General features: G+C 40.3%; 1 protein-coding gene across 3 annotated transcripts in view; it reads right to left on the bottom strand.

The window, feature by feature from the left end:
* Positions 1-11,880, bottom strand: part of MYO5C (myosin VC) — a 36,482-nt gene extending 24,602 nt beyond the window's left edge. For all 3 annotated transcript variants that reach the window (XM_071755166.1, XM_071755168.1, XM_071755169.1), the window contains exons 1-13: positions 11,690-11,880; positions 8,392-8,502; positions 7,461-7,626; positions 6,998-7,142; positions 6,453-6,609; positions 5,743-5,886; positions 4,796-4,877; positions 4,094-4,201; positions 3,467-3,573; positions 2,603-2,868; positions 2,041-2,122; positions 1,609-1,749; positions 341-466 (exon numbers count right to left, since the gene is read on the bottom strand). In XM_071755166.1, coding sequence (XP_071611267.1) covers positions 341-466; positions 1,609-1,749; positions 2,041-2,122; positions 2,603-2,868; positions 3,467-3,573; positions 4,094-4,201; positions 4,796-4,877; positions 5,743-5,886; positions 6,453-6,609; positions 6,998-7,142; positions 7,461-7,626; positions 8,392-8,502; positions 11,690-11,716 — 1,662 coding nt within the window. In that variant the 5' untranslated portion in view covers positions 11,717-11,880. The remainder of the gene's footprint in view (positions 1-340; positions 467-1,608; positions 1,750-2,040; positions 2,123-2,602; positions 2,869-3,466; positions 3,574-4,093; positions 4,202-4,795; positions 4,878-5,742; positions 5,887-6,452; positions 6,610-6,997; positions 7,143-7,460; positions 7,627-8,391; positions 8,503-11,689) is intronic.
* Positions 11,881-12,226: the final 346 nt, after the last annotated feature.

Genomic DNA, 12,226 nt, shown 5'->3' with positions numbered 1-12,226 from the left:
TCAAAATACCAAGAAAAGAATACTACGTTTGGAAGGAAAATAACTGAGACTAAAATGCATAGACTACAATCTTACTGATTTTATTGATACATTGCACTAACTTGCTGCCTATTTATCTCAGTAATTTATTTTTATACTCACAAATCCATAACCCAAGCACTTTTTGTGTTTAAATGTCATGTTAGAGGTGCTGTTACCAATAAGTAATAGTACTAAGTATTGAAGATAGATTTTATACAAGTTCCAAACAAGCGTGGTTAATATTTCCTCTGTTTTATAAATTTGTTTCTTTTTGGAATGAGCTACTGCTAGAAACAGGGTGAAAGAGAAGAAACTCTACCTTATCAGCAAAGTGTTGAATGATGAAAGATGTGTTTGACATCCTTGGCTTTTCAAAGAGTGTGTTTTTATTGACAAAATTATTGTACAGCTTTTGTAGCCAGTTTTCATCTGTTCCATGAGGCAGCTGTAAAAATGAGAAGGGAAATCTCTTTAACAAAACTCTGCTAAAAGCAGCAAAACGTGTGGATATCAGTAAACCCTGCCTGAAAAATGCATCTTCAGTGAGTTATGAGGCCTGATAACAACCAGGTTTTGTCCTTTTAGAATAGCCAGTGGCTCCCTGTTGGGAATAATTTTAGGGCAGAAGGTCATATTAATGCTAATTAGAGTTAATTCTCTCATGACTCTTAAATGACAGAGGATACTACCTGCAATCAGAGAGATTTTGATGCCTGAGAATGTTAAGGAGCAGAACAACAAATAGGGAATATTGCCTGACTTATTATCTTAATTTCTTCCATATTACTTCATGGTTTGGATTCTGGGAAGTATGACATGCCAGTATCATCAAAGCACATTTTAGGAACAATTTTAGGAGTGCTCACCTTTCTCTGCCCTGTTCTTTACTGACAAAGGTTTGGAAGCCTAAGGAAACTACATGTAAGTAGAATTTAAAAAAGCATAGATTGAGGAATTGCTGCAGTCAGAAGAGAAGCACAGAGAAAAAAAACTGTAAGGCTAAGGAAGAAAAAGCAAAGATGCAGGTTTGGTGCATTCAACAGGAACGTAAAAAGAAAAAAAAAAAAAGAAGAAAAAAAAAAAAAGAAGAAAAAAAAAAAAAAGAAGAAAAAAAAAAAAAAGAAGAAAAAAAAAAAAAGAGGAAAACTGGGGATTTTTGTACCAAAGTTAGTGATTTGTTGAATAACTGAATTTCAGAAACGTTGGTGGAAAAGACTTCATTATTCCTGCTTGAAGCAGGGCTACCACCAACACCAGATCAAGCTTCCACTTGAACTAAAAATTTCAGATGCCAAGGATGGGGATCCCTCTACACCCCTGCTCAATCCATTCCAGCACTGCTCTCCCCTCATAGTGAAGAAACCTAATTGCTGTGTTACCTTCTAGTCAATAATCTTGGTTTAAGTTCTTAATTTTATAAGATTAAAATAGACATCAGTGGCTTAGAAGTAAAAATACTAAATAAAAGGCAAACACTAATGTTCCTTTCATGAGGAAAATGCTCTACTTTCCATTTAAAATGCACAAAATAAAGGTTAACCCATAAGCTTTCCTATCAGCTCATAAATTAAAGAATTTTTAAATTACCAAGCACTCTTCATCCAGAAGTTCAAGAATTCCCATTTTAGCTTCAATAAGGTCAATGACAGTCTGGTTGTCATAGAAGTCTATTAAAGTCCATGGGATATCTTCTTTCATATATTCTTCTTGTTCAAGTTTAAAGACATGCTAGATGAGTGAAAATGATGAAAATCTAAGGTTAGAGTTAAGGAAGCAAATACATACACTGGGTGCTTGTGTGTGATTGAAAATAGAAGATTGATACAAAATACATATTTGGAAATTTTAGCTTATAAATATATATAAATGGAAATCTATAAAATATTTTTATCTATGACTGGGTATTCATTATCCAGAAATATCCATTACTCAACTACATGTGGCATTTCCTAATAACCAGCACTGATAAATTCAAAATTGAAGCAAAGATAAAGAACTATAACTAATAGAAGAACATACCAGGTTAAATTGCTGCTGCAGTTTTTCATTAGCATAATTGATGCAAAATTGTTCAAAACTGTTCACATCAAATGTTTCAAAGCTGAAACACACATGAAATAAGAAAAAAAAGTGAGGAGGTGAAAGAGTACTTGGGGAAAAAAAATCCCTCGACATTAAAATACTTCTTGTATCCTTGAAATACTTTGGAGCTATTCTATGAACTCTAAAAAAATTAAGTAGCCAGAAGACTAATGAAGATGCTAAGGCATATCAAAACTTCCCTAGAAGTTAATGTTATGAGGCTTAGCAGAGTTTAAAAAAGAGGGTTTAATATAAAAGTATCATAACAAGTTAAATTTACAAGTTATTCACAAAACAATACCAATATTTATAGTTGCCATACATTTCCTCTACTCTGAATTCTTAAGAACTTACATATCTATGAACTTTTATTAAAGCAAACTCTCCAAATTCATTACCAGCACAAATTTTAAAGTGTCTGTTGTCAACTCCAAAAAAGAGCAGAAATTTAAGTAAATTTGTTTTCAGAGACAACAGATTTGTTGTTTCAGATTCTTACCCATAAATGTCCAAAACACCAATAAAAGTGTGTTGTTTGCCTGGGAACTGCAAAGCTTGGTTAATTCTTTCAACAATGAAGTCAAATAAATGTGAATAGATCTTCTTTGCCAAAGCATCCCTTGCATTAACAGCCTGAGATCTTGTCATTGGCTTTATTACAGTCTCTGATGTGGTGACAATCTTTCGGTGGCACAACCATTGTACCATTTTGTCACAGTTTAAGTCCAGAAGTTCACAGAATATGTTGAGATGTTCATCTTTCAGCTTTAAAGAAATCAAATAAATATTATGACGTTTAATAATTTAACTGCTGTCTAGACAGTGAAATCTTGGCACTGCTGACACTGAGCTAGGACATTTTTAGATGGGCAAGGGACTGCTCATTTTTTTTTTTCTGGCAAAATACCAAGAAGAGTTACAGCAATTAATAATGAACAGAGCTGCTGATACAGGGAGGAAAAGCTTAGATTGGGTGAAATGCTTTGGATTAAGAAATGGAAAGAAGGGGTTCCTTCAGTAGTTATTTCAGTCCTTGCTTTTTAGACTTGCATTGTCTGCTGGGACACATTCTGAGCAGGTTTGCCAATGCTCTGTTTCTTGCAGATAACCTGGAATGGCTTTTCTGACAGCTGAGGATCAGCTGGGCCTGGGGTTCTCTTAGCCACATTTTGCCCTTATTCAGGCTTCCTGAATTCAGGCATAAAATGGGATTTGCATAAACACTCCTCACTGTGATTGTGAAGTGTGATACATCACACTCAGTGCTGCTCTGAGCCTCAGATATGACAAAAGGTAGTGCTAAAGGACTTTTGGCATAGAAAATAAAAGAAAATGTTGGCATGCAAATGAGCTGCTTCCTTACACTGATGGATGATCTTTCATCTCCAACAGCTGTTATTTCCATGTTACCTAAGTGTAGGATTGCTGCCAGCATTTTAAAAACATCCATCTGAAAATCCTCCTTCAGACCTAAAAAAAAACAAACCAAAAACCCAATTCTTGATCATTTTAAATACTCAGAAACAGTACTGTCAATTAGAATAGCACAATGCTGGATTACTTGCTCTGTTGTGTAGCCAAGAATTGTGTAGCATCTCTGCAGGCTGCAAAACCTTGGTCCTGCCTGCTTTCTGCCTGTCTGATCCAATGAGAGATCAGGCATAAATCCCCAAGGATCTCCCCAGGTGCCAACTCAAGCTAGATTTAGCTTTCAAATAAGTTATTTTTCTGTCACAGCATCTTAGCTGAAAGGCCAAGATGACTCCAGCCTTTACTGGTTTGACCATCAACAGGAACACCAGTTGCATCCAGCCATTTGCTCTTGCTTAGTGCTTTTTAAAACAGACCAACAGTGCAGTGGATAAGCTTTGAAATAAACTATTTTAGAAATCACTACTAAAGGTCTGGGCATTTCAGAAACAACATGTTTCTGTTCATTTCAGAAAATAAAAATTGAAATCTATCGAGAAGGTAATTCCCAAGAATTTACCCAGCAAGGCAAATGTCTTCTGAGTCTCCAGCATGTTTGCTCTGTCATCAACTCCTTCTATTACTGTGCTGTTTCCCATCCTTGTGTAGTTGAATTCTTCTGCACTTCCTACAAATAAGAAGCAAAACTTGTAATGCTGGAAAATTCTGGACTGGGGATATACACAGGTTAAAGACTCTTGTAACACCAAAACACTAAAGATACTGGCAGATGATGGCTCTTTAGTGATGAGCTGGAGGTCCTCTTTTTCTGAGGGAAATCCATGTGCCCAACCCAGTTAAGATGACAGAAATTAGGATTCATAATTCCTAGCAATTTTAATACTTGATCTAATGAAGGAACAGGAATGCAGACTGAGCTGACATATACCTAAGGTCTGCTTGTCCCAGGCACCATTAAAGATTTCCTGTAGGTAGATAAACAAATCGAGCCCAAAAATCATTATTATGGCACCTGTCAGCACAGGAAGTATTAGAATCAGATTTTCAGAGACACTTAAACACTTGATCAGGCACTCCTCAAGTTACTAGGGATTTGCTACCAAGTTCAATAAAAGCAGGATTAATAGCTAAGTGACTTAAAAATCCAAGTCCCATTGTAAGCCTGTGAGATTTATGCTGTAAAGCACTTAGCATCTGAAAATCCCATCTTCAAAATGCTGCACTGCACAACTGAAGAACGGGTTATTTTCTTGAGACTTACCCAATTTCAGATGCTTAAATTCAGGCTGCATAGCAGATGCACACAACTGATAAAATATATGGTAGTTTCTCTCATTCTCTGACTGTAAATTAAAGCAAAGAATAGCATTACAGAAAGAAACAAATCGAAGAAACTAACAAAACACAACAACAACAATAAAAACAAACAAAAAAACCAACCAAACCAAAAAATAAGGAGAAAAGTATTTTATATTCAATACTACTGTAAAGCAGTAATGATACTTGAAGGTTAAATTCTGCTGCAACGTATTTTGGCAAAGAAATTGCCTAATATTAAAATTGCACATCTTAGACTTCAACGAGAGCTCTGAAAGTGATAAATTCAAGTATATGTTAATGCCATTATCAGTATGGTGAGTCCTTTCACAAGGCTGTTACTCTAATAATTTCTAAAGGCTGAAAAAACATCTACTAATAAGTACTGACAAAGACTTGGATGAACAACCAAGGGAGGTTCAGGTTCTCTGCAGGGAGAGCAGCTGAAACTTTGCCACATTTTATTTCTCATCACACCTGAAAAGGTTCAATACTATTAAAATGGAAGACTCTGTAAAAACAGCTTGCTAAAACTCCATGTTTTAATAAACGATCACACTTAAGCTGTGACACTGCCTTATCAATAACCCTGCTCCTTTCCAGGTACAGCTGGCATGTCTTATGTTGTGACAGAAAGTTGCAGATTTCTCAAATACTTCTTGCACTTATCTCAGGGAACTGTCCCTGAGACACATCCTCCACCTCACATAACAAAGAATGTGGAATAAATTAGTTTGTTATAAATAGGATTAGCTCCTACTAAAAAATAAATCAGATGTTGATAAGACATGGCATTGAGAACTTCACGGAAAGTTTTCTATAGGAAACAAGTGAAAGGGAAGTACATTAATAATTATATTGACATTTATTACATTACTATTTTCTGTTTACCTGGAAGACAACTCTGGATTTCTCAAGCAGATATGTTCTCATGTTAGCTCCAATGATTTGGTAGCTCTTATCAAAACTGATTTCAGTGTATTTTCCAAATCGACTGCTGTTATCGTTCCGTGTGGTTTTTGCATTGCCAACAGCCTACAAAATCAGAAACTTTTAGGATTTGTTTTAGTGGCATCTTCCTTAAGAATAACTTTGTGAAGACATGACTCAGCTAAAAGTTCCTAAAATTAAGGATGCTCAAGGATCAGCCTCAGCATTGAGCTGTGAGATTTAAGTTTTGAGGCCCAGAGTTGAAGATAAGCCTCAAGTCAAATAGTTCAGCTCTACATAAACTGAGAATTAGAGAAAGTACATTTTCCCACCACAAGGAGCCCTGACAGCCTCTATTCCAATTAATAAAAACAATCAAACCACTTGCTTAATACTGTTTACTCATCATCTAATTAACAGAGTATGGTCAGATGAGACTCTGGATGCAAATTAGTGAGCCCAAAGGCCCAGTGGTAAATCAGGCAGAACCTGTGTGCTCCTGCAACTGGTCACCTCTTTCCATCAGTCACATTCAGAGGTTAAACTCCTAATTTAGGGATCTAGCTCAGGCAGCTGAAGCATCCCTCAAGATTTTGAGCAAAGCTTGGCAGCACCTCTTAGAACTCTTTCCTTGGGGAGTACAGACTTGGCAGACACCCTGTGAAACCCACCTCAGTTATTGGGTTGGATGCCAGCACTTTGTCCTCCACATGTGCATTGCTGCTTGACTTGCTCACAGTGGCAAAGTATCTCATAGTGTACCTTGCAGACACAGTCTTCCCAGCTCCTGATTCTCCACTGACTATAATAGACTGATTTTTGTTATTCCTAAAACCAAATAATCAGATAGTTCCAATCAGAAAAGTCTAAAATGCACCTATAAATGTCAGAATGATGTATTTGAAACAAATGAATGAAAACACAGCTGTGGTCAACTTGTATCAGTTCCATCCTCCATCTGTTCTCCTCCTGGGTTGTAACATGTAGGGTGATGCCATTGCTAAGAGTCAGCTAAGAGGATTTTGCCCCTCATCAAGAAAGAAAATAGTTAGGAGGTCTAGAAATTCCTCAGCTGGTTAAGGATCTGCTCCTCCTTTAGTCAAGCATTCATTATTCTAAATAACCAACGGCACACACACAGTTAAATAAAATTACAATTAACAGTGACTGCCATTAAGCTTCCAGTACTATTCACGGACATGAGGAAATACTGAACCTTGCCATTTGCTTGTAAGCTTCTTCTGCCACAGCAAAAATGTGTGGATCCATGTCCCCCACGTTCTGTCCACTGTATGCATGGATAATGGCATCTCCATAGATCGGCAGCTGCTTGTAGGGGTTGATGGCAACCAGAATGATTCCTACAACCCAGTACGGAGAACAAAAACAAAGCCTAGGTCAGACCAGGGAAATGTCCCAGTTAGATACAGAGCACATCCCAGGTAGATACCAAGTACCAACGTTTCCTGTTGTTATCGGGTAATACAAAGTAACAATAATTCCTGTTCCCAGGAAGATAAAAAGTAGCATTTTCTGAATTAGGTAGGAGATGCCGATCAACGAGTTAACTCCAATGAGCTAAAATACACTCATGTTGCAAACTACCCCAAAATGCTTTTTTAATATTTTGAATATTTTTTTTAATTTTTTTTTTTAAACCCTGCATTTACTCTGCTTACCACTATAGGTGTAGATAAGCTTAGACTCCACAAAACGAACTTTAAGGTTGTGTAGGACAGCAGGTTCATGGAGATAACTGAGGGCTGTAAGGTCATTTTCACCAACCAGTATGTCAGGGTTTCGTAAGGGTGGCAAAGCAGCTGGATCCACGGGGTAATTCAGTTCCTGTTGACAGAAATTACTTGAAATATCTCAAAATGCATTATGTTTGCATAAACACAAATTGCTCTTCTCCCTTTACGTGAAGGTTGATGGAGCCCTGTCTAATCTTTTATTTCATGGGTTCCATACATTCCACTGAACTTAAGGGACTAGATCACATAAATCAGATGGAGTTCTTTGTTGGTTTTTTTTAAAAAAAAAAAAAGCTATGTTCTCTTTATTTACAATCAAGTATTTAAATCTGTAAAAATGAAAAATGTATTTAGCTCTCTAAACCTATGCATATTTCAAGTACAGTTGGAAAAAGTGGACCAGCTGGCAACTGCATGAAAGCAAACGTGGTCAGAACTTAGGTCAGCCTTGAAACTATCCTTACTTGTAACCCTTCAGTTCTATTCACACAAAGTTTAAACCTTTTGTTTCTTTAAACAAATCCATTTAATAACAAACTTATTAAATTTATCTACAGAACAGTGATGCAGAAATTCAGAAATAGTTTTCAAAATATTAAATCTGTAGAGAGGTTCGGTGCCTGTTTCAAAAGCAAAGTGGCCTTGACTTTTGAGGTGTGTGTTTAAAATAATGTGTCTGGGGAGCAGAACTGCACTCTTTGTATTTTTAGGTAACAGCTTACTGTGCAAATTTCAATATGATAAAATTCTGGTCACTGCAGAATTAGCATAAAAGAAAATATGAAAAAATCAGTCCTATGTTTCTGCATAAACATATCTCAGTAAACCCCATAATAACTAAGGCTTTTCTCCTTACAGTTCCATCTTCTAATTGCACATGGAGAAAATGGTCTCCAGCTTTGTAGTCTTTTGTGATTTCTGCAGACTGCCAAACTTCTTCATTATCAGGGATCCAAACCCTATTGTACTGCAAAGAAAAACAAGAGAACAGTTAGCTTATCTGTCATCATCAGACCAAAGTAGCATTAAAAATAGTTTTCAAACATTAAGTGCAACCTAAAAATTGAACTGGATACCAGGGCTTTTGGGAATTATTATTAGCTCTTTACAGTGGGCTGCGTTTTTGGTTTTTAGCAGTTCTTTAGGAAAGAAAAAAATGAGAGCAGACTCACTGATCTCAGACGTGATTATTCTACTCCTGCCACAGAACAACAGAGTGCAGGAAGGGGAACAAGGGGCAGATTGTTGCCAGGCTCTTCAAACCCTCTAACACTGAACAAAGAGAATAAAAATACACCTGTGGCACAGCCTTGATTTCTAGGAGATTTCAAATGAACAAGCACTAGAGAAAGCACCTCATTTACCAGAATTTAGACAATCACTCCCCTGAATTCAAGGATAGAATACTGAATGTAGAAAGCACTTTCCCACAGGCCCAGATGTAAGCACAAGACTCTGCACAGTTACCTCTCTTTTAATGGGACTGAAATCCAACCTCCAGACACTTTTCCCCTGTTCTAGAGTGAACTTTTTCTTGGCAGATTCCTTTCTCTACAAGCAACCAAGCTTGTTTACATCAGCTGGGTGATGGCTGGGTGCTTTAGGTCTTTCTGAGGAAGAAATTCCTCCTAAAAGCACTGATTTCCCATGGAAGGAGATGAATTGTAATTTTCTTTAAAGTATTCGAAGAATAAAAAAACCAGAATCCCCTCTAGCCTTCTGAAACATCTATGTTTGAATGTAAATCACACTATTAAAAGACTTAGTGCTGAGGTTAAAATATCTCAAAAAGGTGTTAGCAACACCTTTAACTGCTCTGCCCTTGAGGCTACAGAAACAGCCAGGAAGCTACAGGTAGCAGCATTCCTCAGGAGGATGTAACACAGCTGGCAACCTCAGTAAGTCAGGAATTTCTTCACTGTGTCCTTCTCAACTTGCCAGGGTTTCAAAAGGCATCATCCCTAAAAGCCTCCCTAGTGCATCAAGTTGCATCAGCAGACACTCATTTTAGTAACAGTTAATTAATTTCTGTTTGGGAATTTGCAGTTGGAGATCACTTCTGACATACCAACATCTTCCTTAAGCCAGGGTGCAAAATGTTTTTATACCATATAGCATATATCTCAGGTGACAGTGGTGACAACGCTGAACACTACAACTGGATGTGAGGAGTAAGGACAGTGATGTCAGAAAAAAGCCTGAAAATCATCAGTACCTGGTAGTACCAGGGGCCATCTCTCCTCTGAGACAAAGTAACAACTACAGAGAACAGAACCATTCAGTCCCTCCTTACACCAGCACAAGCAACAATGCCTTACAATCTTCTTCCAGCATGTTTCTCTTTCGACAGCCAGAACCCTCGATTTAATTCTCCTACCCCAGCTGTATTCGTGGCCAGTTTAAAGCCATGAGAGCTGTTGCAACCAGCTTACTTGAAAAATTAATGTTAGCCAAGGACTTTGTGGAGTGGTAGCTTGTGCACAGATACTTTGGAGACTCCATACCTTCTCACTTTGGTGTTGCAACTGTTGCTTTTGGCACAAATTACTTTTTTCCACTCCAGTTTAGAGGAAGCCCAGGAAACTCCAGCAGATTCTGAAAACATGGGGGGCTCTGCTCCAACAACCCCACTGAACCCACAGCCAACAGTGGGTGCCCACAGAGGTCCCTACAAACTGCACCCTACCTGAACAGCAGCTTTTTCAACTCCAGTGCCTGAGGATCAACACCGGACGATTTAGGGGAAAAGGGAATTTGGCAGGAATATCCTGTGAGTTCTCTTGGGTTGCTCAGTGACCTTCCCAGCTGAGTTTCCAGTCTGTCTAAGGATGGAGATTGACTTCTCTGGTTAGCCATGCACCAGCCTGGCATGCATGTCAGGTGATGAACACCAACTGAAACCTCAGCTGCTTTCATGATACCCCTGTGCCCATGCCCACAGCATCATGGCATTTTTTTCTGAACAACCCCAAACCACTACAAAGATAACATTTTCATCTATCTGACCAAAGGGACAAACCCCTAGCTTTACAAATGTCTATTTAACAGGCAGATGAAAGGTATAAGTTGACTTTTGTATCATTCTTACACTTCGTTTCTTTCCTGTCTTATAAAAAATACTTTTGTTTTCACAGCTGTTAAATAGAATTATTTATTTGCTGTTGTTCTATGTGAATCACAAAAAATGCCACAAAAATAGCCTGGGGGACACAGAGCATGTTCCCATGTAAGACAGTGAACTCAGGTAGGTCACAGACAGGTAAGGAAGGAAAAGGCATGTGATATAAGTACTAATTCTTCAGAAAAGGTCCCTGTTGTTACAGGAGCCTCCATTGGCAAATGTACCCAGCCTGCCAAAGTTCGCTTTCTCCAAACCCTGCCTTACAAGTAAACAGAAGAGAGTTTGCTCATTTTCGTATCGAGTTACACCCACACTCCTTCCTCCCCTTCACCTGCTGTAACATTATTCCCGATTAAAAAAAAAGAATTTGTTCTTTCAGCTGCTCCAAGGGTGGTATCGACACAACAAATTAATAAACACCAGCACAGCACAAGGCTAAAAAGGAGCAGCTGCTTCTGTGACAGAAGAGATACGGGCTCACAAATCAGCACCATATGGATGTTATTTTTGTTATATAAAGCCAAGCAAACAAGTAAGACTCTTGATCAAGAGGCGAAGAAAGTGCTGTTAAACTTTAAAATCCCCTAACCACTGGCTAGCGCATCAGAGACCTACGCCTAAAGCAGACCGAAAGAAGACCGAAAAAGAACTTTTTCTCCCAAAAAATAAGTATTCCCCGTGCCGTGCTGTGAGTTGGCAGCCGCCCCGACGCGCCCGGGCTCTGCCGTCCCGCAGAGGTGAGGCGCCCGCTCGCCCGGGGCCACCTCCCCTCCGCACCCCGGGGACAGCGAGACCCTCCCAGTGCCACCCCCCGCTCGGCACCTCAAGTCCTCCGCCGCCCCAGGAAGCGCAAAAAAAAGCACAAAAAGCACCAGCAAGCTCCGAGGAGCCCGGTGTCACCCGCCCGGTCTTGCCGTCCTTCCTTCTTCCCCCCCTCCTCTTCACGTCGCGGCCCTCGTCCCCTCAGCGGGCGCGGAGGAGGCGCCTCCGCTCCCCGGGGAGCCCCTCAGGGCCGCCCCCCCGTTCCGCTCACCTGGGTGTAGAGCTCGGCCAGCGCCATCGGACCAGAACCGCCGACGGGGAGAGAAGGGTTCGGGCAGGCTCCGCCGCGGGCAGGTGGGCGTGACCCGCCCCCAGCCCCCGCCCCTCCAGGAGCCGAGAAGAGGCCCGGGCCGAACCGGATCCCGGGCCCGTCCCAGCCGCGCACAGCCCTGCCCCGCGGAGGAGGAAGCGGTTCCCTGCCGTGGGCACAGCCGTGGGAGCTCCGCTGGCCTCGGTGACCCGCAGCAGGCGGTGGCAGCGTCCACGCGGGCGAGGGGCTGGCTCCCGAGGTGAGCAGTGGTCCCAGTACAGGTCCACGGGTCCCACGCACAGGTACACGACCTAAGGTGATCCTGGCAAAGCTGGAAGCTCGGGTGTATCTGTAGGGGTTTGGAATCGTGGCCACTCCAGCTGCCCGAGGGATCCCGAGGGGAGGGAGCCGTTCCCGACCAAGGAGGGCAAAACAAGAGGAATGTTAATCACCTTTCTGTAAGACACCGCGAAGGAGTTACTCTGACATAGCTGGACT

This window comes from Heliangelus exortis, chromosome 11, assembly GCF_036169615.1.
Source record: "Heliangelus exortis chromosome 11, bHelExo1.hap1, whole genome shotgun sequence".
NCBI classification, from domain to species: domain Eukaryota; kingdom Metazoa; phylum Chordata; class Aves; order Apodiformes; family Trochilidae; genus Heliangelus; species Heliangelus exortis.
This window is presented reverse-complemented; position numbering and strand designations above follow the sequence as displayed.